The sequence below is a fragment of the Sarcophilus harrisii genome, chromosome 3 (genome assembly GCF_902635505.1).
Source record: "Sarcophilus harrisii chromosome 3, mSarHar1.11, whole genome shotgun sequence".
Lineage (NCBI taxonomy): Eukaryota > Metazoa > Chordata > Mammalia > Dasyuromorphia > Dasyuridae > Sarcophilus > Sarcophilus harrisii.
The window spans coordinates 483,849,924-483,876,500 of NC_045428.1; the positions used below are offsets into that span (position 1 = coordinate 483,849,924).

Genomic DNA, 26,577 nt, shown 5'->3' on the forward strand with positions numbered 1-26,577 from the left:
AGATGGGATTCCAAAATTCAGGCCCCTTTTATTAGTAGTATGTAACGTAGGGAGATGCCTGGGGCACTCAGAAATTAAGTGATTTGCCCATACTGCTGGTATTTCTCTGGAGTGAACTTGAAACTTGAAGTCTCCAACAGCAGCTCTATTTCTATTATATTGCTGCCTCTCTACCATGATCTTAGGCAACATATTTTACTCTTTTGACTTAATTCCTTAATATAGAGCATTCTATTACTTCCTTACTTCTACTTCATAGGAATGAATGTTGTTGAAATAAATAATACCTAGGAAAATAGAATTCTGAGAAAAGGAAGGTAAGACTGCCAATTAGTGATTAGTTTTTTGCTTTAATCATCATGATGACATGTTTATTTTCCCTTTGAAGTCACAAAAATTTGTGGGTTTCTTCGTCACTTATATGTAAAGAAGACTGATTTACTTTATTGATTTATATGTAAGGAAGATTGATTTACTTTATTTTTCTTTTAAAAAATGCATTTTTATTGATTTGTTTTTCTACCACCTGCATTTCTCACTGTATTTTCCCTTTCCTATTCCAGAGAACCAATTTTTATTGCAAATAATACAAAAGAAAGTTCAGCAAAATTAACACATTGAAAAAGTTTGACACTATATTCAGGGTTCTGCACCCACAGTTCACTTTCATTTTCAAAGAAAGTAAAAGAGATATATTCAGATGTCTTTTCTGTGAGGCTGAGCTTGGTCATTAGTATTTGGTTTCGATCATTTTGTTTTTATAGTATATTGACTGTTTTCTTACAGTATATATATTTTTTGCTAGTTCAGCTTATTTTATTTCATATAAATCTTCCTAGTCATCATTTCTAATTGAAGAATACATTCAAGGGGCAGCAGTAGATAGAACACCAGCCCTGAAATCAGGAAGACCCGAGTTCAAATCTGCCCTCAGACAATTAATTCCTAGCTGAATAACACTTAACCCCAATTGCCTCAAGGGGAAAAAAAAAAAGAGTACATTCAAGTACCACAGTTTATTTAGTTATTCCCTAATCAGTTGGCTTCTGTTTTGTTTCTAGTTTTCTTCTGCTTTGAAAAAAGTGCTACTATAAATTTTTTGGATTCTGTGGGACTTTTCCTTTTGTCATTGACCTCTTTGGAGTATATGCCATGAAGTGGGTTCTCTAGTTTCTAAGAACATGGATGTTTTAATCACATTTTTACTTTAAAATTTACTTTCCAAAGTCTGTCTTTCCAGAGCCACTCTACCACTGATTAGTCCCACATAGCAGTAAAATATATTAAAAACCAAATGTTATTCATTTTCTGCAGAAGATATGTTCTTTTGGGTATATGAAACTATATGCTGTTAAACTCTAATTTCCTGACTTTTGAACTTAGAAATAGTAATTAACTCCTGAAAATAGCTCTTTGGGGTATATATATTCAGTTCAATCATCATTTATTCCACACAGTTGTGTGGATAATTTTTCAATAATAAAAATGTCAAGATAGCACTGTTATAAGTGAATGTTTTAATTGTAATATGTATTTTACAAAACTTTTATCTTACCTAGAGTATATTTTGCAAGTAGTGGGACATTCTGATTCATGTAAAACTTTCAACATTCTAATTTAAAAGAAATGCTTTAAGATGATTGAAAAGAAATTAGTCTTGTAACTAATTTTTAATTTTTTTTTCTTTTTTCTTTTTAGAACTTCTGGCCCTGTACTGTACATTGTATCTCAAGCAGTCTAAAGACATTAATAGAGTTTTAGTGGCTAGAATAATTCAAACTGTAACCAGAGGATGCTGTTCCCAGACAGATGGAATAAATTTAAAGTTTTTTGATTTTTTTTCAAAGGCCATGCAGTGTGCAAGGTAATTTTTAATGATTTTGGTGTTTAAAGCTCTTTATTTTCATTAAAAATAAATCTGACCATGTTACCTGAGGATTGATTGATTCTTAACTAGGTTCTTTTCTACTTTTCCATATTTTTACACTTTATTCCCCTTCACATTTTTTTTTTGTGATTTTTGCCATACTGCTGTGCTTGCTGTTCAATACATAAAGCATCCATTTTCCTTCTCAGTGCCTTTGAACTAGCTCTTTCTCATTTCTTGAATATTCATTCTCATTACTGCCTCTTGATATTCCTATTTTCTTGAAAGTCTTAGATCTAATTTTACCTTTTGAGAGAGACTTTTCCTGATTCTCTCTCTGTCTCAAGTGCCATTTCTTCTTAGTTTACCTCTCATTTATTCTTTATATATGCATAGATCCATATGCAAGATATTTGCATATACCTTGTACATATCTGCCTAATGCATACATTACATATATTGTACAGATTAATACATGCTTTTTTGATTTAATTTTTTTCATTTTAAAAATTAACCTAGGTCAAGAAAGATGTTTTAGATAAAGTGAAGTGACAATGGGTTTATTTTAGGGTTTCTCAATTAGTTTACAATATTTAGCTGCTGCCCTCCTGTACTGGGGAACTGCTTTTCCCTTGGGAGACAAGAATTCCATTTATAGTAATTAGTCAGCATTCATTAAGCACCTGCTATTTGTCAGGTACTTTTTAAAGACTTTGGAGATAGCAAGACAAAACTGAAGTGGTTTCTGCCCTGGAGGAGCTTCAAATCTAGCCAGAGGAGAAGATGTGTTAACATGTGGGTATACATAGGAGTAGCACCACTGTAGTTACAGGTTATTTTAGCAAGGTGGCATGAGTAACTGCAGGGATCTAAAAAACCTTCACATAGAAGGTGGCATTTAAGTTTATTGAGTAGGGAATGATATAGTCAGACCTGCTCTCTGGGGAAATCATTTCAGCAAATGGATTGATGGAACAAGACTTGAGTCTGGAGATTAATTAGAAGGCTTTTGTATAGACCCAGAGAGAGATGTTGAGTGTCTGAACTAATATGATGTCTGTGTTGGAGGAAAAGAATGAATGGAATGTGAGAGATGTTGTAGAAATAAAAACAAGATTTGAAAATTTTTTTGGATATATGGGATCAAGGAGAGTGAATTTTCAAATATAGGTGATTGGAAGGATGGTGGTGCCCCACAATACAAACAGATAGATTTCATGAAGATTCTGCTTTAGTTTTTCTACTGGAGAAGGATACCAAACCAGTATTATTGTAATAGTAGTAGTATAGTAGTAGTAGTGGACGAGCTTCCCTTCACCTAACTCACAGTTATTAGCCTCAATATATCAAACATAGAAACAATCAAGTTTAAATTAGTATGGAGGAAACTATAAATGGCACCAGGAACAAGTTAAAAGTAGATATTGGGGGGGGGGGGGAATCAAAAAATTCATGTCAGATGCTTTGGAAAGTATTTTATATATGTAAGTGGATAACAATGATTGGCCACTTTTTGGCTAAGAAAAAAGCTAAAAAGAGTGAGCCTTTTGTATCTATAAATAGATCGTTTTTTATTGGTATACAGAATGATTTGGACACATGGATTTCTCCTGTAACTTTTCATTAATCAACAAATTTTGATTAAGTACTACCTTGGTGCCGGGCACAGTGAGGCATTGGGGATACAAAGACATAAAATGTCCCTGCCCATGGGCAATTTATGTTCTTAAACTGAAGCACTAAGGATTTTGAAATAAATGTTATGGAGCATTTTCATCTTTGTATAATTTCTTAATTGTCTTCAAATTGATTGTATAAATAGCAAAAAACTTTTTTTTTTTTTTTTTTTTTTTTTCCCTATAACACTTAGTTTTTGGTTTCTTATGTTGCAGGCAGGAAAAAAGCTCTGCAGGATTGAATCACATTCTGGCTGCCCTTAATATCTTTCTCAAGGTCTTTGCTGTAAATTATCGTATTCGAGTTTGTAAATTAGGAGAAGAAATCCTTCCTACTGTGCTTTACATATGGTCTCAACAAAGACCAAATGATTCTTTGAAGGATGTAATTATTGAATTATTTCATCTGCAAGTTCGTTTTCATCATCCAAAAGGAGCCAAAACCCAAGAAAAAGGTATAAGAAAACTCTTATTATTGTTTTTAATTTCCTTACTCCTCAAACTATTTAAATCTAATCTTGTCTAATTCAAATAAAGACTATGACCTTGCCGATTTGTCACTAGCAGTTATTGCCTAGTTGAGAACCCATCTGAGGCTTGGATTAATAAAATTAATGTTGATGCCAAAATGGGTCCCTAGGTTCTTTTATCTGGTTGATATTCATCTATTAATTTTGTTTTTTAAATTTTTTAAAAAATTGAAATAAATACAAAATAACAAAGTTGAATAGAAAAAAGAAAAGGAAAATAGAGAAAGAACAAAACACTCATGTGTCTAACAACATCAGGGAAGATTCAAAAATATATACAATAAATTTCCATTTCAATAAAACATATATAATAATAAAAGAAATTGTATTCATTAATGTCCATCTTTTCTTTACTTCCTTGTAGATTATTCTTTTGTTCTCTGTTGTGCATTTTTAAAAAGTTATTGTTTTTTCCCCCTTTCATTCCCTCCATCTCCCCAGGGTCAATTAATATTTGTGTTAGAATTAGAAAGTTTCATTCTTTGATTGAATTGATCATCTCCTTAATAGGCATTGATAAACTTTTGCTATGTTCCTAGCACAGTACTAGATATTATAAGGCTTAAATAAGTAAAAGATACTGTGCTTGTAAAGTCTGATGGAAGATTATGATTAACATATATGAAACAATTAAAAAAGAATAAAAGACAGTATATAATTAAATGCCAAGTAGCATATAATGCACCATCAATATTTTTTTTTAATTCAGTGAAGAGAGAGGTTATAGATTTCTTATAGGAAGTTGAATCGGGATGATAACTACAGGGATATTTAACTAGAAAAATATTAAACGTTAGGATAGACAAAAGGGCAGGAAGAGCGTCATGGAGGTGAGCTTTGTTCCCATCTGATATTTGTGGAAGACAGGATTGTTCTATTGAATGATAGGTTCATATTTTGAAGAAGTAGGAGTTAAAAAGTTGGCCTAGGTGGAGCAGAGCCAAATTACAAAAGGCTCTGAAGCTACACAGAGTAATTGACAATTCATGAAAACTTAATCTAGAGAATGACTTGACAAAATAGGTGCTTTAAGTCCTATGTCTGTGATTGGTAGGGAGGCTAGTTTGCAGAATTTCTGTTCAATTTGTAGAAAAGACCAGAGTGGGGTATTCTTTGTAATTACTGAGATATAAAATGATGAGAACCTGGGTGAAAATAAAGGAAATGTTCTGAAATAAGAATTAATGGCAAAGAGATGGAGCCAAGATGGTAGAAGAGCAGAAAGTAATACCTTGAACTCTACCCCAAAATTTCTAAGCAGATGAAGAAAAAAAGACTGATGGGGAAATTTAAACAAACAAACAAAAAAGTCACGGTGGATTACTTTTCCATCCCACATTTTCATAGGGAATAGAGAAATTGGCAGACATTGAGGAAGGGGTTTGGCAAGGAACGATTGTGTTGAACATTCCCCTGCCCAAAGAGAATCTGGGCACCAGGGCAAGGAGGTCTTAAATGCACATCTGATCACTGTAGTGGAAATTATTGCCATCCACAGCTTTGTTGCCCATCCCAATTCCAGATCATAGATCCAGGGTGAACTGAGGACTGAGTTGGTGAGAGTTGCTAGCTTTAAATTATGTTCTGAGAGTAGAGAAGTGATTGGATTGTGGAAGCAGAAGAAAATAGTCTTCAGGAGCCGAATGGGGCTTCATTTCTAGTTTCTAATCTGCTTTGGAATCTGTAGAGGAATAACCTGAGTTGCATTCTCAGACCAAAGGAAAGGAAGCTTACACTTGATTTAGAGTGTTTTGGGAGCCCTGAAAGCTTGCAAGTTCTCAAAGTTGACCTTGCATTCTTGGAATAACATAACACTAAAAACAAACAAAAAAAGGACCAAAAAACAACTTGACTAGACCAGACTTTCTCTCCAAAATTGCTCAAAGCCTGTCCTTAACATCAAAAATGAGAATTTACTAAGTGTCTACTATGAGCCAGGTACCATGATAAGGACTTTACAAATATCTACGTGATGCTTACAACCTTGGGAAGTAAGTGCCTCCCCATTTTACAGTTGAGATAGTAATTAAGTGACTTATCCATGGTCATACAACCTGAAAATATCTGAGATTAGATTTGAACTCAGTTCTTTATTCCAGGCCAATTGCTCTATGTAATTTGGTGCCACCTAATTGCTACTACTTTCAGACATTAAGTCTGAAGTCAGAATATAGACTAGGAAAATTAGTAAACAAAAAATTCTCACGATAAAAACTTATTAGCTGTTTGTTCAATCCCAAGTAACCAATGGATTTTTTTAAGCCTAGGAGGCCAAGATATAGTGCCATCAATTCATTTCAGTTCAACAACCATGTATTGTGCCCCTATCTTAGGCACTATAGTAAGTGGTGAAGATACAAAAGCACAGTCAATCATATTAACAAAGGGAACTGTTAGTAGAAACTGATTGAGATTGTGAGAAAAATGATGATTTAAAATAAATGTTAAAGTGACTACTGTCACTTTATTCAGTATATTCAGGAAATAATCAGTTGGAAATAGATAGCATTCGTATAATGTTTTTTAACGTTTTCAAAGTATTTCATAAATTTTCTTTCATTTTATCCTCACGATAACCCTGAGAGATGGGTGATTTTAAGTCAAGGTTGTAAATGAAGATGTCAGAATCCATTGTCTATTTTTCTCTATGAATAATAGCCACATAGATGTACAGATACACATGTACATGCATGTGTACATATATACCTTTTTAATTGTTGGCCATTAAAAATGGAACTGAGTAGAAACTATTTTTGTTGTATTTTTGTAAATAGGAGCTTATGAATCAGCAAAATGGCAAAGTATTTTATACAACTTATATGATCTACTATTGAATGAGATAAGTCATATCGGAAGCAGAGGAAAATATTCTTCTGGATGTCGAAACATTGCTGTCAAGGAAAACTTGGTTGAATTAATGGCAGATGTTTGTCACCAGGTACAGTAGCTCTTAACTTTTGGTCATAATGTTTCCTGTTAACTTTCCATCATATTTTCTTGTGAAAAAGACATAAAATTTTTCAGAATGTCTTTCATGTTTCATCTTTTCAACATATTTTGAATAGTTGACATTTTTTTTTTACAATAACTTCTTTCTAAATGTTCATTAGATAGTAATTCCAAACTATTTCTTTCCCATTTAGAGTCAGCAAACAGTTTGAACATAAATATGCTTGTTTTCCAAGAATATAAACTATAGGAGATGGAGTATTTTTAATTCTTCTTTCCACATAGAACTGTTTGTTAAGTACTTGAGTCAGCATACTGTGGGCATTTTGCACTATTACACATCTCTTTTTTTATTTGGTTAAATGCTTTTTGGTAATTCTTTGCTTATCTTAGTATTCCATAGGTATTTTTAGCATAGTAAAAGTGCCATATTCAAAATCTTTTTCAAAATTATTGTATGTGGTTGTAGTATTATAATTGTTTATTCTTGGTTCACAGCTTCTATTTTCTCTCCATTTGAAAAAAAATGTTGTGATGGATTTTTTCCAAACTTCATTTATAAGCTAGCTTTCTCATTGTGTAACTTTTTATTTGATATAGGTCTTCAGTGAAGATACCAGAGTCCTAGAAATCTCTCAGTCTTATGTGACATCACCAAGAGATATTTGTAGTGGCAGTACACCTAGCAAAAGGAGAAAAATAGAATTAGGTTGGGAAGTTATTAAAGATTATCTTCAAAAATCACATAATGATTTTGATCTTGTGCCATGGTAAAGTATCTTAATGCTTTTTTCTTATTCACTGTTTTCTTTAGTTTCATGTTTGGTTTAAAAATTTTATTTAATTGATCTGCTCAACTTCTATAAAAACTACTTTAAAATGTCAGTGAGCATTTATAGTCTTGTAAAAGAAAGCCATTTATTAGTCTACATTACCTAAATTTTTTTTTATTTGTTATTTGTAAACTAATTTATTAGCTTTGTAAAAAATATAACCAACTGTTGAATATGTTTGGTTTTTAGAGGTCTTCAGGCTATGTGTTTAAATTTTGTTTGGTTATACTTTTAATAATAATATCTAGTATTTATGTAGTGCCTACTATGCAGTAGGTACTGTGCTTTTAATGCAATTTTATGCATATCTCATTTGATATAACTAGGAAATAGATGCTATTGTCCCCTTTTATAGATGAGGAAAATGACTAAACAGAAGTTAATGACTTGCCCAAAGTTATAGAGCTATTAAGTAATTAATTGGGTTCTTATATTCCTAACCATCATAATTAGTGTGTAGATACCTGAGGAAACATTGTAGATGGGAGAAAAACAGTCTCTTCTTTAAATTTATTTTATTTTGTTTATTTATATATATGTGGTCTCATTACTGTAAAGTGTAAACTCCTTGAATTCAGGGAGGTTTTTCTTTTCTTTTTTTTTTTTTTAACTACTATTTTTGCTATTTTATCTTTTAACATCTAATATAATGTCTTGATATGATGGGCATTAATTAAAATTTCTTAAGTGAATGAAAAGCATTTCAGAAGCCACAAAGGCCTGAGGCCAGATGAATTGTGGTAGTAAACTTGTAATTTGGTAAGTAATAAATGGGCAGATTCAGAGAAGCAATGTCAAATCTTATCCTTAACTAATTGTGTCTCTGCCTGTTTTCTCATTTATAAAGTGATCATTTTAATGCCTACTTCATAGAATTGTTATGCAGATCAAATAAAATACTCTGAGAGATAACATACTTTGTAAAATGTGAGGTAATATATACATTTGCTATTAATATTATTAAAAACAAACATTTTTTCAAATTAATCATCTTGGGTCTTTCTTTTTTAAGGTTACAGATTACAACACAGTTAATAGCAAAGTATCCTGAAAGTCTTCCTAACAGTGAACTTACACCATTATTGACAATACTTCACCAGCTTCTATCCCAGCAGCGACGAGGGGAACGTATTCCATATGTGTTAAGATGCCTTGTCAAACTTGCATTGTGTCAAGGAAAGAAACTGGATCTGGAAACCTCCCATAAGTCAGATCTCCTGAAACTTTGGAATAAAATTTGGTCTATTACCTTTCGTAGTATAAGTTCTGAACAAATACAGGCTGAAAACTTTGGCTTACTTGGCGCCATAATTGAAGGAAATTTGGTTGGGGTTGACAGAGAACTATGGAAGATATTTACAGGATCAGCTTGTAGACCTTCTTGGTAATGATAATATGTTGTACCTCTAATTTTAAATTTAGAATTTTTTTTTATAAACTTTATATAATATTCCTGAAGTTTGACTTGAGTTTTCTCTTGAAGCTTGCTTTACTTCATGAGTTTTTGTAATTTGGTCATTAAAAGTCAATATAACCCTAGTAAATGTGATTTTGACTTCAGCAAAAGTAAAGAGAGAGTTGCAAAGATGAAGAATTTCTTCTGACTATTGAATTCAACTTGTAATTTGTATTTTGTTAATTCACTTTGTAATCCTCATTCCCCTATATTTTCATGATCATAGACACTAAGGAATCATTTCTCAAGTAATAGTTAAATATCAGGATATGACAGATTTAAATAATTTGCCAACAGATCTATTTGTATTCTCCTTAACATAAATTGTCCCTTTTTTTTTCTTTTTTTTTTTAAGTCCTGCAGTATGTTGTTTGTCATTAGCCTTGATGTCCTGCATAGTTCCAGAGATGTCAAAAGTAGGAATGGATCAGAGTGTTTGTGAAATAAATCAAGGTTACTCATTAAAAGAGTTAATTATGAAGTGGCTGCTATTCTATCAGTTAGAAGATGACATAGAAGAAAGTACAGAGCTCCCTCCAGTTCTTTGCAGGTAATTTCTCTTACGAAGGAAGCTGCATTACATTTTATTTTAACATTAAGAGTCATATTGTTGCTTTATGATAACCATAATCTTTAGAGGTAGGAGTAAAGTAGTTTAAGTAATGCTCTTATCATCAATCAGCAAGCATTTTAAAGTGCCATGTGCTGTGTGCTAGATGCTGGGGATACAGAGACAAAAAGTAGCCCTTACCCTCAAAGAGCTATATTATTCTTTTGGGAGAGTCAACACGTATGATCAAAGTATGTATATTCAAAATCAGTACAAGTTATATTTCTAGGGAAAAGGTAACTGGCAGTTGAGGGAATTAGGAAAAGTGTGCTTAGAGTAGAATCTTCGAAAAAAATAACCATGGGATTCTAAAAGGTGGCAGTGTGGAAGTGATGCATTCAGATATGGGGTACAGGTATGCAAGTGGGAGATGGAATGGGTGAAAAACAGTTTGGTTGGACCACAAAATTTAGAAAGTGAAGTAATGTGAACTGAAGCTGGAAAAATAAGTTGGGCTCAGATTACCAAGGGCATTGAAAGTTAAATAGAAGAGTTTATACTTAATATTAAAGACAATAGTCACTGGGGTTTGTTGAATAGAAAAATGACATGATCATCTCTGTACTTTTTTTTTTTTAGCTTTGGAGGGGTATAATTTGGAATAAAGAGAAATTTAAGGCAAGGAGGCCAATTAGCTCATTGCAATAGACTTGGGTTAAAATAATTGAGGGCTTGAATTCCAGGTTAGCATGGTGGTTTTGAGAGTAGATAAAGAAGGAAGAGATGTTTCTGAGATAGGAACAAAATGTACCGGCAAAGTGGATATGTGGGAAGAGAGAGAAGGAGAAAAAAAGATAATGCCAAGGTTGTAAACCCAGGTAGCTGGGAGGATGGTGATGTCTGCAATAGAAATAGGGAAATTTGCAAGAACAGTAAGGTTTGGAGAAATTAGATAATTTTAGTTTTAGACATAATGAACTTTGATATATCTTTAGTATATTCAATTTAAAAGATGTTGGAGATGTATAATGGGAGCTCAGAGAGATTAGAGCTGGGAATATATAGGTTAGGATCTATATAAAAGCAATAAACTAATTAAGTGATTTTTCATCCAGGGAAAATATTTGAAAGTCATGTCTTGAAGTTGAATATGCATTTATTCATAACAAGCACTACTTACTATGTTTTAAAATTATATCAAGCAGTAGTGCTACAGAGTTGTAAATGAAAAACAATGAAAGAGCTTATATTTGGTAAGGGAAATAATGTGTATAATTAAGTAAATACAAAGTAATATCAGAGGACTGCACCAGTAACTAAGGGATCCCCAAGTGATGGTACTTGAACCTTGAAGATGACTGAGAATTTTAAGATGTACAAATGGCAGTTTGGTCTTTATAGGCATTTCAAATTCATTATGTCTGAAATAGAACCCATTATACCTTTGTCCCATCCCTACCCCATCCACTCCTTTTTTCAGCTGTCATATTTCTTTTTAAGACACCATCCAGATTCAGATTCTTGGAATCATCCTCAATTCTTCACTCTTTCACCCTCATATTTAATTAGCATCTAATCTTGTAAATTCTGCCTCTTCAACATCTCTCATATTCTTACCCTTTTCTTGATTCACATTGCTATAATTTTCATTCAGGTCCTCATTGTTTCTTGCTTAGTTAGACTCTGGTTAATAATTTTCTAATTGGTTTCCCTGCCTCCCATCTTTCCCTCTCCAGCTCTTCTTTCATTCAGTTGTCAAGTTGATATTCCTGAAACACAGATCTGATCATGACTTTCCATCTCTGTTCAGAAAGCTCCAAAGTGTGTTGCCTCAAGACTAACATACAGACTCTCTCTGCTTGATATATATAGCCCTTTACAATTATGTGTGGCTTCAACCTGTCTTTCTAAATTTAATGTGCATTACTTCTCTTTAAAGTTTTGAAGATTAACAAAAATGGCTTTCTAACTATTCCTTTTATACCACACTTTCCTTTCTCTTATTTTGTATTTCTTGTCTGAATTTCTCTTTCTCCTTTGCAGTATAGAGGCAGGAATTGTTTTAAGGTAGTTGTTTAAATGTATTTATTAAACTCAAGTGAAAAACTTCTTCTCCACAGTGATTTTCCTCATCTAACTCTGGAGTCAATTCTTGTGAGTCTCACCATGAAAAACTGTAAAGGGGCAATGGATTTTTTCCAGAGTGTGACTGAAAGGTATGTAAATTGAAATTTTTCTGTGTTGCCTAGAAAAGAATTCTAATGTAATTTGAACTGTCTCTTATTAAATGTAAAATTATTTATTGAGAGTTTTCCAATTGTGAGGATTTTCTTTGCTATCAGATGATTTATATGACGTTGGTATTGAAAGGTCTATTCATTTATGATAGGCTGAATATAAAACTAAGGCCTTATTTTCTTACAGTGAGCAGCAGCAAAAAGGCAAAGTAGAAGCCACATTCTTAGAAGTAGAAGAGCTATACCTTCAGACAACTTTTGACCAGATGGATTTTTGTACCAATATGATGTACAGTGCCTCTGAAAAAATCCAGACTAGTGCTGGACTTTCTTTCCATCAGAATCTAAAAGAAACACTAGATCGCTATCTTCTGGGATTATCTGAACAGCTTTTAAATAATTATTCCCTTGAGGTGAGATTTAAGGATAAATTTAAATCTGAAACTTTGACTATGGTATTTTTTTCTGTGTTGAGTTACAGAGTGTTTTTTTTTGTTTGTTTTGTTTTTTTAATTTTAAGTAGAAAAGAGAGAAAAGGAAAGACAGACTGAAAAAGAAAGGAAATGTAACTGAGGAGGGAAACAAGTTAGTGATATTAAGTTGCACTTGTGTTGTGTTAGACTGTTGCATAATCACAGAATCTCTGAGTAAGAAGTTATTTGATCTAATTGGTATCTGAATAGGGATCACCTTTGCAGCATTAAAAGTGGTCATTTAGGCTCTGCTCTTGAGGCAGCTTCTTTTACTTGTGGACAACTCCAGTAATGAGGAAGTTTTTCCAGTATCTCTAACAGAATTCATCTCTCTTCACTTTGTAACCATTTTTTCTAACTTTCCTTCTTCCATATCATAACCATTTGTATTTTTAAAGATTAATAATAATGATGATAAGAAGAATAGTCAACAGTTATGTAGTACTTCAAAATTTTCAGAACACTTTTACATATTCTATCTTCTTTGGTGTGGGAAGTGTCTGAATTCAAGTAGTCTTTTTTCAGAAAAATGTGCAACATTCCCAAACTTTTGATTGGCAGAGTGGGATAATCAAAATGATATTTTGTGAAGATTAATCTGATAGCAGGAGCAATGAATGAATGAAAAAGCATTTGTTAAGTACTTTGAGGAAAGCCTTGTACTGAATGTTTAGAGTACAAACAGAAAAGCAAGACAGTGTCTGTCTTGGGTCATATTCTTTCGGGGGAGACAACACAGATTTTAGCAGTAAGTCACATTAAAAAGTCTCGTTTCTGTAACTTAGAAAGCCTAAGAAAAATGAACTCATAAGGACCCTATGACCACTTATATTTATTTGTCTTCTAGTCCAGTTTCTAAATTCTGCTTTATTTTAATTAAAAACTACTCATTCATGCTACAATAATTGTCTTATAAGAGAAAATAATATTTGGAAATTCTTTTGTTCTTTCATATAAGTGTCTATTCCATTAAGTAGTAGGGAAGTTAATGGCCTAAGTAAAAATGGCTTAAATAAAATGAGAACTTCATTCTAGCACAGGGATGTGAAATAAGTTCAAAAAACACCCCTTCCACAAATGGCATTAGTCAGAGTACAGTGTCTTAGATTTTTACAAGCCTGTATAAGGCCTGAGGATGTTTTTAATATCTTTGCGCTACTTAAGGAAAAATTTTGCATGAGCATGTCAAATGGTAAAGTAACAATACCAATGTACATATTGTTTGACTAGTAGAACGTATGTGTATTTGTTTTTGTCTTGATTGAGCAGATTAGGGCCTAGGATATTTGGATCAGAATTTCCTTCAACTGTGGGGATTTAAAAAAAATCTTCACAAAGATAACCCACTACTTTTAAAACTTTCTATAATTTACCTAGAATTATAAAACTACATCCTTTAAAAGATTGTCATAAGTTATTTAATCTGAGTCATTTATTAATTATTCAGAACAATACCATATTTACAGAAATGTATTTTGTATTTGTATTTCTGGTTTATTTCAAGACTGTGAGATCAGAAGCTCTTGTCCGATGTTCCAGTCTTTTGGTGGGTGTTCTTGGTTGCTATTGTCATGCAGGTATATTATCTGAAGAAGATGCATATAAATCAAAATTGTTCCAGAATGCCAAGGTAAGAAAATATAAACCAAAACTTTTTTGACAGAATTTTTAGTAGCATTTATTTCATGAATGATTTCATATGAGATGCCATTTGAAAAATTTGCTTATAATAATAATAATGATAGTAGGTAATATTTGTAAGCAGTAACTACAGGCCAGGCATTGAAGAACACTTTACAGCTATTATCTCATTTGATCATAGCAATTCTGTAAAGGAGGTGCTATTATTATTCCCCATTTTAAAAATGAGGAAACTGAGGTCAAGGTCATTGTCACATAATTAGCAAATATTTGAGTCTGGTTTTCCTGACTGCAAGCCTGGTTCTCTGTCTTCTGTGCAACCTATTTGCCATATAATCTTTTTTACTTATGGGAAAGTCTGTGTAACCATAAGTGTATTTTCTTTTTTTCTTTCTTTCTTTCTTTCTTTCTTTCTTTCTTTCTTTCTTTCTTTCTTTCTTTCTTTCTTTCTTTCTTTCTTTCTTTCTTTCTTTCTTTCTTTCTTTCCTATTTATCTCATATTTAATACTTCACATTTTACAAAATGATTTTAATGCTTCATATTTTACAAAATGTTTATATCAATTAGTCCTCACCTTTAACTCTTCACTGTATGATATAATATTTGACAAAGTAAGAAACTGGAACTCGAATGTTAAATGACTCATCAAAGGTCACATGTATTTATATAACTTGGAACGTGTTCATTAATCTTTAGAATTGAAATTAATTAATTTAAATCTATCACAGATATTTTTTATATTTATATCATTCATCAAGTTTTTTGATATGCCCAGTGATAATTCCTAAAAATATGAATTTTATGAAATTGGTTTTTGAAGGCTCACCTATTTTTTCCCCCTCTTTGGATACTAACAGGTGTATATGTTAAAGTACTATAGACTCCTTTCCACAGTTTTTTTTTTTTTTCCTCCTTGGTTTTAGGTGTGTGATATTAACAAGTTGAATTTCCTATTGCAATTTTATCAAAAAATTCAGACTTTTCCAAAAAAGAGTTAGATTTCTACTACTTAATTTTACTTGAATTGTTTCTGGTGTGTTTTGCTTTGTTTTCTATAATTTTTTTCTTTAACAGTCTCTGATGCAGTATGCTGGCAAAAGTATTACATTGTTTAAAAGTAAGATAAATGAAGAATCTAGAATTTGTTCATTGAGGACTATGATGTTGCTTTGTACCAACTATTTATATAATTGTACAAAGGTAAGATTCCTTTTGGTTAATGTTTTTTAACCTTGTAATTTTCTTAGCATTTTGGAATATCTAGATGACAGTTGGGTTACTAGCATTTTAGTTTAGTTTTTTTTTTTTAGTCACAAAATTATATTCTATTTAAAACTAAATAGAAAATATATTTTAGATACAAATAAAGGAAGCAATTATAACTTAGGCTAAATATATTGAAATTTTATTTTATCCTTTTTTATTAAGTTTTCTGAGATAATTCTGCTAGACAGAATAAAATACAAAGCTGACTTTATAGCTAGCATTTTTTAACTATTTGTCCCTGCTATATACAGGGCAATAGGATAGGCCTTTTGGGAAACAGAGGGTTGAATAAGAGATACTAACTGCCTTCCTCAACCTTTATTTTGATGTAGGGTAAAAGTGAGATATAATGAAGCACTATATGAGATGATGGCAGTGTCATTATATTTTTACAATCTTGTAGAGAACTTATAATGAAGAAGAAATCTTTTTTTTTTTTTTTTAACAGAAAAGATCCAAATTTGCTGTAACTTAGGTGCTTATTCCTTTATTCCCCCCTTTCTTTTTAATAGAACAAGCTGAATAAGATTATATCTGGCCTTTTTCTGCGTTTGTTAACATCAAAGTTGATGAATGACATTGTGGACATTTGCACAAATTTAGTAAGTATACTTCCAATTATTAAGAATTTTGAAAATTTACATGTGGTTTATTAGAGTATAATTAATTGTAGAGTACAAAATAGGTTCCATTCCATTTTAGTTCTCTAAGAGATCACCTATATGTATTAGGACATATACCAGGATATGCAGATTATTCTGTTCAAGACTACATCTTAATCCCATTTTGTATATTATTTTAAAAATATGCCCCAAATAGATGATTTAATGTTTTCATTAAATTCAATTCAACAGATAAGATACACTCACTCTGTGCTAGTCATACAAAATAAAACAATGAATTACTTGTGGAGTTTACCTGAAGAAGCCTAGATAATAAGTTTGTTGTTATAGGCTAGGGTTTGGGAGATCTTGGTCAAAGAACTTTATGAAATGTGTATGGGGCTTTTTTGGGGATGTAGGAGTGGTTATACTTTTTTCTAACTTTGTGGCCCTGTGTGAGTCACTTCCTCTCTTTAAGCTTTATTTAATTCTTTCTACTATTTCATAATTCACATGTTCAAGAAATTTTCCCCCAATATCTAACTCCAAGTAAAAATGCTATCAACTGATTTTTTTTTGAACTTTGAATTTTTAAAAATATTGACCTTCATAACAGTCATCAGGGACAAAATTGGAGCCTACAGCTCTAAGCAACATCCCTGTTTGTTTTTATTCTGCAACCTTCCTGCCTCTCTTCTTGTCTACTGTAAGGTCTTTGTTTATGGAAGGAAAGGTATCTCATCAACTGTCCATATTATTTTACATTCTTATAGATAAATTCTCAATTAAATTTCTTTTTTTCATAGAAATGTTCTTTAATTCATTTCCCTCTACTTTTTTAGATGATAATCAAGGATCTAGATCAGTCTACATTTCTCTATATCTCTCTACATATAATTTCTTTACATTTCATTTAAATATAAACTATCTTTATATTGATAAATATCTATTTTTAACTGAAGCAGTCAGCCTTGCATTTTTACTTTCTAAGCTTCTAGAAAAGTGTGTTCATTTATATCAGTTTCATCATTTGGAACATGGAAATGAAAAGAGAGATAATAAACATTTTATTTGCCTATTAGAAAGAAATTAATAGTCTTATTTGGATATAGAGGGTTTTTTGTTTTTTCTCTTTATTCTGACGCACTGCTTTCTGTAGGATGCAATATATAACAGAGCAAATTAATTTCTACTCTTTGAAGGCATCCCTTACTAAAAGACCATTTGATTCTGGAGAAGTGGAATTAATGGAAGATGATGTTGATGTAAAGCTAATGGAGGTAGAGGATCAATCAACCATGAACCTATTTGAATCTGATGACACTAATATTAATAATGCAAATGAATCTGGAGAGGTACAAAATACTTTTGGTGAGTGGATGCTTAATATACCACCTTTTATTCTTTGTAGCTGCTGATTTTGCTGTAGAAACTATATAATGTAAGTTGGACTACTTGCCGTCCAAGGGAGGGAAAAATTTGGAACATAAGGTTTTGTAAGGGTAAATGTTGAAAAATTACCCATGCATATATGTTTTGGGGAAAAAATTATTTAAATAAAAGGAAGTATGTAATGATTGAAATTGGTGTTGGTTTTTCTTGTAACACTAGTTATTGGAATTGGCAATTTCTTAAACCCTGTTAGTGCTGGCTTGAGTTCCAGCTACTGCATATTAGTTCTAAAGATGATGCTCTTTTCATTTTGAAGATGCAGGGTTTTAATCAATTGTATTAGAATTTATTTGCCATAGGTTGGTGTTTTCTTTTTTCTCTCTCTCTTTTTTTTAATTATAGCTTTTTATTGACAGAACATATGCAGTTTTTCAACATTGACCCTTGCAATCACTTCTGTTCCAACTTTTCCCTTCATTCCCTCCACTGCCTCCCCTAGTCTCATACATGTTAAACATGTTAAAGTATATCTTAAATACAATATATGTGTACATATTTATACAGTTCTCTTGTTGCACAAGAAAAATCGGATTTAGAAAGATAAAAATAACCTGGAAAGAAAAACAAAAAATGCAAAAAGTCCACACTCATTTCCCAGTGTTCTTTCACTGGGTGTAGCTGGTTCTGTTCATTGTGATTTCTTTTAAAAGAGATACATCTGAGTAAAAACTTCAGAAGTGTTGCTTTATTTTTTCATTTTGAAGACTCAAGAAATCTGTCTCTTCACAAAATGAGTCAGTACATTTTATTTTCAGGTTCAATAAGTCCTCTAGCTGAAGAACATTTAACAAAGCAAGATCTTCTTCTCCTGGACATGCTAAAGTTCTTATGTATATGTGTAACTACTGCTCAGTCCCATACAGTATCTTTTAGAGCATGTGACATAAGGAGGGAGCTGTTGAAGCTAATTGAACCCAGCATACTAGACACTTCTAAATCCCTCCACCTACACATGGTGAGTCAAGTATTACGGAAAAGCTCTTAAATTTTTCTGTTAGTGGTTGTTGCTGTGTATCTTTGATTTTGAAAGTCTAATAAATCTCTGTCTCTGTGTCCCTTTCTGTGTTTGGCTCTCTTTCTGTCTCTCTGTGTGTATGTGTGTGCCTCTCTCTCACAACCATGCACCTGAGGGCTTTTCCAAATCTTCTGCTTGTACACTATACAACCTTGGCCCCTGTTGTGGTGGGTATGCTTTGGCCTCAATCTGTGTATTGTGGGAGTAGGTATAAATACAGTGTTGATTTTTGTTATTCTCTGACTGTACAAAAACATTTAGAGACATTTACACAAAGACATTCTAAATGTATCTCTGGGGGCAGCGAGGTGGTGTAGTAGATAGAGCACCAGCCCTGAAGTCAGGAAGACCCGAGTTCAAATTTGGTCTCAGATACTTAATACTTCTTAGCTGTGTGACCCTAGGCAAGTCACTTAACCCTAATTGCCTCAGCAAAAAATAAAAAATGTATTTCTGCCTTACATTAAAATATATAAAAACATTTTTTCATTGTATCTTAGTACTTGGTGCTTTTAAAGGAACTCCCAGTTGAAGAATATCCCTTGCCGATGGAAGAAGTTTCTGAACTTCTGAAGCCTCTTTCGTAAGAAAATGAACCAAATATAAAATTCATTTTAATTTATTAATTTATTGTTACTTTTAGCTATACTAGGATTTTTCTTTTCTTTTCTCTTTTTTAAAATAATGAAATATAGGCATGTGTGTTCTTTGTATCGTCGTGACCAAGATGTTTGCAGAGCAATCTTAAGCCACATTTTGCCAATAATAACAAATCTGGGTCAACATAGTTCAGATGTAGAAAATACAAGAAATGCACAAGGACAATTTCTAACAGTCATAGGAGCTTTTTGGTAGGTATAAACTTGTGGAATAATTCTGTTCTCTTCCTTTCTCTGACTGTAAATGGAGATTTTTGCATTATTGCTACCTTTTTTGCAAAATAGTTTACCCAACCTCTGTAAGACATTTCGTTTGTGTATTTTCCTCCTTATTCACTTTGAAGAACTTTTTGGAAATATGTTTGGATTTTTGTTTTAAAGATAGATTTAGTCTATAAATCCTGGAATTTTAAAATCTGTACTTTCACATGGATTTAGAGTTAAAAAGTGGCCTATTGGTTATCTGTTCCTGTTACATCATTTTACAGGTGAGAAAACCGAGACTCAAAAAGGATGAATAACCTGTCCTTTGTCAAATAAGTAATATTAGTTGGGATTTAAACCCAGGTCTTCTGTCTACCAATCTTCTGTCTACCAATCTGGCCTTCTTGCCACTCTTACCTTGCTGCCTCTAGCAGCAGACAATTAATAAGAGAATCCTCAATAAGACTTACATGCTATTTTGGGCATCTTCCTAACAATCAGTGACAGCAGCCAAATAAAGCATGGAAAGATCAACAGTAGTTATTAACCAGTGAAATTTAATTTAATAAACATTTATTATGTACCCCTGATGCATGAGGCATAGTGTAAGACTCAAGGATGTGAAAATGGAAAAAAAATTGTTTCTGGCCTTAAGGAGCTTATATTCTGCTGGAGGAAAACAGTATATACAGATAATTATCACATATACATATGTGTACTTACATGTATTTGGGGAAGAGTGATAAGAACCTGTGAAGAATAGAAGGACTTCATGGAACTGAGCCTTTGATGGAAGCTAGGAAATTGAAAAAGTAGACATGAGGAGTATTTATGGCATGGGTACAGCTCTCTGACAGGGTAAAGATATGAAAGAGGGAATAGTTTTTATAAGGAATACAAAGCAGGTCAGTTTTGTTGATTTGTAGGATTGTCAAGAAATGTTAAATCAGTTAAGAAGCATTGTTTTGAACTGGAATGTTAGGGACTTTACTAAATTGACATGTGTATGTCATCCTAAATAATTGGAAAATGCTTAAATTTTCCCGAGTAGGAATACTGACATTTTTCTGCTAATTAGAGAATGGAGTTAGAAAGGGAAAAGACTTGGTAGCAGGAAAGATGTTACAGTAGTCCAGGATCTGGACAAGGGAAGAGGAATTATAACTAGGTAGAGAGGGATGATGTGATAGGTAGTTATTTCGACATAGGGTAGAGGAAAAGGAAAGAGTCAATGTTAATTCCAAATTTACATTCATGGGAAGGATGTTGACAGAAATGAAGAATTTTGGAGGATGAATGGTTAGGCAAGAAATATAAGAGTTCTATTTGGACCTGTTCAGTTTGAGATGTCCTTGGGATATCTTAGGTAGAGATGTCCAGCAGAGATCTGGTAACATGGAACTGGATTATAGGAGAGATTAGGTTTAAAAATAGACTTCTATTTGGGAGTCCTCTACATAGAAGAGATAATTGGACTACAACATCCCATGAAGTGTTGCCTAGCTATATTTTCTTCTTTTTTATATTTGTACAACTGAGTTTTAAAGAAAATCTCAAGGGAAATAATTTATTTATTTAATAGCCTTTTATTTACAGGTTATATGCATGGGTAACTTTACAGCATTAACAATTGCCAAACCTCTTGTTCCAATTTTTCACCTCTTACCCCCCCACTCCCTCCCCTAGATGGCAGGATGACCAGTAGATGTTAAATACATTAAATTAGATACACAATAAGTATACATGACCAAAATGTTATTTTGCTGTACAAAAAGAATCAGACTTTGAAATATTGTACAATTAGCTTGAAATATTGTACAATTAGGAAATCAAAAATGCAGGTGGGCATAGATATAGGGATTGGGAATTCAATGTAATGGTTTTTAGTCATCTCCCAGAGTTCTTTCTCGGGCGTAGCTGGTTCAGTTCATTACTGCTCCATTGGAAATGATTTGGTTGATCTCATTGCTGAGGATGGCCAGGTCCATCAGAACTGGTCATCATATAATATTGTAACTGGTCATCATATAATATTGTTGTTGAAGTATATAATGATCAGCATCAGTTCGTGTAAGTCTCTCCAGGCCTTTCTGAAATCATCCTGTTGGTCATTTCTTACAGAACAGTAATATTCCATAGTATTCATATACCACAATTTATTCAGCCATTCTCCAATTGATGGACATCCATTCAGTTTCCAGTTTCTAGCCACTACAAAAGGGGCTGCCACAAACATTCGTGCACATACAGGTCCCTTTCCCTTCTTTATAATCTCTTTGGGATATAAGCCCAATAGTAACACTGCTGGATCAAAGGGTATGCACAGTTTGATAACTTTTTGAGCATAGTTCCAAACTACTCTCCAAAATGGTTAGATTCGTTCACAACTCCACCAACAATGCATCAATGTCCCAGTTTTCCCACATCCCCTCCAACAATCATCATTATTTTTTCCTGTCATCTTTAGCCAATCTGACAGGTGTGTAGTGGTATCTTAGAGTTGTCTTAATTTGCATTTCTCTGATTAATAATGACTTGGAGCATCTTTTCATATGACTAGAAATAGCTTCAATTTCTTCATCTGAGAATTGTCTGTTCATATCCTTTGACCATTTTTCAATTGGAGAATGGCTTGATTTTTTATAAATTAGAGTTAATTCTCTATATATTTTGGAAATGAGGCCTTTATCAGAACCTTTGACTGTAAAAATATTTTCCCAGTTTATTGCTTAAGGGAAATAATTTATATTTATTCCTATTTCTTCCTGTGAAGCAGATTTTTTTCTTTTTAAGTTTGATCTTTTGGATACTGTCATAAAATTTATTTGCTAACCGGTATAGCTCTGTCTCATTCACAATTCACAAATAGCTTTGTCATAGTTCTAGCAGTGATTAATGTACTTCATGACCCAAAACTCTTGTGAATACTTAAAATGATTCTTCCTGATTAAGAAAAATGGCTCTTAGAGAGAAGTTGGTTGTTTGAAAGCCTTCATAGTCTTCTTCTAACTTTTCTTTGAAGCTTTATTACAGATTAGTCTTCTTCACACACATATTATGTTAAAGACACATTGACCTTTTTGTTGTTCCTGTACTCATTTCTTCCCCTGTCACTTTTGAATGTCCCTTATATTTTTCCTCTTCATTTCTGTGTCTTGGAACTCCTAGGTTTCTTAGCAAGACTCTGTTCACATTCAGAGACGTTTACAGATCTCCTCATTGGTATTAGTACCATCCACTCAGCCTCATGACATTACTTTGTATTTATTCTATATCTGTTTATCAGACAATAGATTGAGATGCAAGGAACATTGTAGGCCATTTAGTCCAGTTCCTTTCTCTTACAGATGAAGAAACAGTGACTTAGAATGGTTATGACCTGATCAGGTTCACAAAGAGAATAAATTCAGAGGCAGGATTTGAACCTCAGGTCCTCTGGTTCAAGAGCCAATGCTCTTTTCCTTACTTATTTGTACAAATGATGCTTCCTCCCACTTAGTGTGATCTTGAGGGCCAGAACTGTTGTGTTTTTATATCTTTGGGTCTCTGACATTTTAACACAGCTTAGTAAATGCCTATTGAATTGAGAAAGTGTACACGGGAATGTGTAAGGACAAAGGAGAAAAGAGGCCTGAAATGTGAATAACTTGATCATGTTCTGTGTGGGGTTTTTTGGATAAATAATCCAAAAATTCTCTCTTTCACCTAACAACTTCTGCGCATCTTCCAAATGTGGATATCACTTACAAAGAAACCGGAGGAAAACTAAGTATTAGTCTTGTTTATTTTTAATAGGAGCTTTGGACATCAAGGTAGTATGAAGATTCAAGAGCTGTCTACTACTATGAAAAGAAACTATTTTTTTTTTTTTTTTGGAGTTTCTTTCAATTTTCTCAATATTAACCATAAGATTCATGTAATAATATATAGTAAAGAATATGTATTAAGTACCTTTCCCCATTAATTTTTATTAAACAAAAGGAGACTTTGAGAGAACTAAGGAAAATCAGGATTTGCCACAGTAGAGAATCAAATCTGAAAAGGACAGATTGGCATTTTAATAATTTTTGTTTGTTTCAGGCATTTAACAAAGGAAGGCAAATGTGTGGCATCTGTGAGAATGGCACTAGTAAACTGCCTGAAAGCCTTGCTTGAGGTGAGCTTTGCTTCTTTAATAAGAGATTAGGAGTAAGACAGTTTATCATGATAATTTAAAAATCCAGGTCTTCCACTTTAAAAAAAAAAATGTTGATTTTGCTTTTGTTTTATATACTAAGTTACCTGGAGTTCTTAATTTTCTTTAGACTGATCCTTATTCGAAGTGGGCTGTTCTTAGCATAATGGAAAAAGACTTACCTGTGACTGAGGTTCTTCCACAGTTTCTTGCTGACAACCATCATCAAGTTCGAATGCTTGCTGCAAAGTCAATTAACCGGTGATGTAAATTCTCCATATAATATCAAATTCATAGGGATACTTCAAGATTGGTTTTGTGAGTGAGGATGAAGTTAAATTATGCTACACATTAGGCATATTTTTATATTACATGTTGACATTGATAACCAACCTTGTTAATATTTTAACTCTTAGCTTTATATATAGGCACTGAAGAGATTCTCTTAATGCAAAACTTTTTCAGACATAAATCTTACAAAGAAGTGATTCCTAGACAATAAGGTAGCACAGTGGATGAAGCTCTAGACCGGGTGACAGGAATACTTGAGTTTAAGTCTGGCCTCAAATCCTTACTAGCTGTGTCATGCTGGGCAAGTCATTTCTTCAGTTTCCCCAGATGTAATATGGGGATAATAATATCCTGTTTCCCAGTGTATTTTTTAGGATCAAATGAAATATTTGTAAAGTAATCAGCATAGTACCTGGTACATAGTAGGTACTCAGGAAATTATTTTATCTTTGTTTGCCCTCTACTGCTTATTGTGGCCATGGCTTATGAGGGTTTTTTTTTTGTTTGTTTGTTTGTTTTGCTGAGGCAGTTGGGGTCAAGTGATTTGCCCAGGGTCACACAGTTAGGAAGTGTTAAGTGTTTGAGGCCAGCTTTGAATTCAAGTCCTCCTGATTTCAGGGCTGGTGCTCTATACACTGCTTATGAGGTTTTAAAGCACCTTGTGAATTCATTAGATTTAGTGAATCCAGTAGTCCAAACTGGTTTCTAATAAGCTATTTATGAGTGAAAATTTAGATGTCTGATTATGCAGACTTAAAAAATTTTTCTTTATGAGCATATTCATTAAACATATAGGTGATGCTAAATTAGGATTGCTAAGAATCATGAAGAAAAGTAACAATTGATTATCAAAAATAAGATGATGTTGAAGTGCATATGTGAAATAAATATCACAGGTATGAAGTTAAAAAATAAAGACTTGGAGAATATGGTGGACTACAAATTAAATGAACATGAAGTCATATTGAAAAAGCTTGTTTGAATACTGAAATATAATTTAAAGAGACATAGGTACTATTAATTAATTTTTAGCTTACAACTGACTGATTATTTTAGTAAATTTTTACATTTAATTTTAGTGTTAACTGCTTTAAAAATCATCTAGAGAAACTGGAGCATTCAGAGAACAAAAGAATTTATCAAAGGTTTGCTGGAAAAAGATAAAGGAGCATAAGTTATTTTGTTTCAAGAAAATATAACTAATAGTCATCTTTGGAAGGAATGTTATTTAAAAGTTACAGATAAGCTTTTCTATGAAGTCCATCTCTTCAGTGATTAAAATGAGCTTAAATTTAATCTGTTGAGATTTAGATTAAACTACTTAAAAATGTATTTAAACATTAAGAATAGCCTACCACAAGAGAACAGATACTTTATCCTTGGCAGCGATTATCTAGAATATGTAAATTATCTGTTTTGTCTGACTTAATCACAATCTTGTCTAAAGACTCAGGACTGTATTCGTTTGTTTAAATTTTTGGTCTAGAATTATATTACTTATATAGTATAGAAATTATGCCAAAAATTATAAATATTTTGGGTCTCCCTAAAGGAAGAAACATTACCCTATCCTTTGAAAGAAGTACTGATATATAAACATAAGCTTTACATGCCTTGCAATGGGTTTGTTTTCTGTATACAAAATATGTTGGAAGAGGATCTTGGAACACTGCACCTAATTTTTTTTCTTTTTCTTAAAAAAAAAAAAAAGATTATTTCAGGAAACAAAACAAGTAGCCATTTCAAGGTCATCAAGAGCATTTCCTTTGAAGCTCCAGCAAAAAGCTTTTGAAAATGCATATTTAAAAGTTCAGGAAGGAATGAAAGAAATGGTAATCCTACATTTAAAACACTCTTATGTAACTATTTTTATTTATTGCCTAATTTCTGTACAAAGTGAATATCTGTTTTGTACTTGTCCATGAGTAAACAAGGTAGGCTCTAGCATAAAATTTGATAGCTGTATTTTTTGTATCACAAAATGTATGCAAACAGGTTTTGTCAAGTTATAAATCAAAGCTCTAGTTGACAGAAAATCCATGGATTAGAGTGTGAGTCACTATTTGCAGGATCATATAAAACCCTCACCTAAACTCTTCTAGTCGTACCAAATGTAATTTTAAAATACAATTTTGGTTTAGTAATTTACAATCTAAAAACAACATAATGTTATACTACTATATCAGTTTATCTTAGAAAGAAATTGTTTTGCTAAATTTTTATTAGAGGCACAGATGTGTATGATTTGTACATTTCAGATCCAATGTTTTGATCTACCTGAAGAGAAGAGGTTATGATAGAGTGTGGGTCAGTTCCTGGGTCTTATTATATTTTTCAAACCAGTATTCCTAATGCTTTTATATTTTTGTTATAGAGAATGCCTTACTTTTCATAAGACACAGTAAGATTTAAAATTCTATCAATATTTGGAAGATATGATTGAATACTTACGTACTTAAGAAGAAGAATAATCTTATTGTAAAAGCAATCGTGTAACTAAAAGTACTATAGAAACATAGTGTCTCATTATTAAATTAATGATTGTGGCAATAATAATATATAACTAGGAATTATATAGATGATAAATTAGATAATCATTTGTGCTCTCTCTTGTGTACATTCTAGGGTCTTTTTGATTTTTTAAAAAATAATTTCTTGAAAGCCCCTTTATCCTAGCTTAAAGAGTTTTTTTTTCTTCCTA

The 26,577-nt window shown here is 32.4% G+C and overlaps 1 protein-coding gene across 4 annotated transcripts in view; it reads left to right on the forward strand.

The window, feature by feature from the left end:
* Positions 1-26,577, forward strand: part of ATM (ATM serine/threonine kinase) — a 116,071-nt gene that overhangs the window by 13,998 nt on the left and 75,496 nt on the right. For all 4 annotated transcript variants that reach the window (XM_023499474.2, XM_012545048.3, XM_023499472.2 and 1 more), the window contains exons 6-23: positions 1,699-1,864; positions 3,760-3,998; positions 6,848-7,011; positions 7,623-7,792; positions 8,868-9,239; positions 9,667-9,861; positions 11,982-12,077; positions 12,286-12,511; positions 14,076-14,201; positions 15,288-15,413; positions 15,992-16,081; positions 17,284-17,452; positions 18,289-18,488; positions 19,049-19,131; positions 19,244-19,399; positions 23,492-23,567; positions 23,716-23,846; positions 25,588-25,708. In XM_023499474.2, the coding sequence (XP_023355242.1) occupies positions 1,699-1,864; positions 3,760-3,998; positions 6,848-7,011; positions 7,623-7,792; positions 8,868-9,239; positions 9,667-9,861; positions 11,982-12,077; positions 12,286-12,511; positions 14,076-14,201; positions 15,288-15,413; positions 15,992-16,081; positions 17,284-17,452; positions 18,289-18,488; positions 19,049-19,131; positions 19,244-19,399; positions 23,492-23,567; positions 23,716-23,846; positions 25,588-25,708 (2,906 nt within the window). The remainder of the gene's footprint in view (positions 1-1,698; positions 1,865-3,759; positions 3,999-6,847; positions 7,012-7,622; positions 7,793-8,867; positions 9,240-9,666; positions 9,862-11,981; positions 12,078-12,285; positions 12,512-14,075; positions 14,202-15,287; positions 15,414-15,991; positions 16,082-17,283; positions 17,453-18,288; positions 18,489-19,048; positions 19,132-19,243; positions 19,400-23,491; positions 23,568-23,715; positions 23,847-25,587; positions 25,709-26,577) is intronic.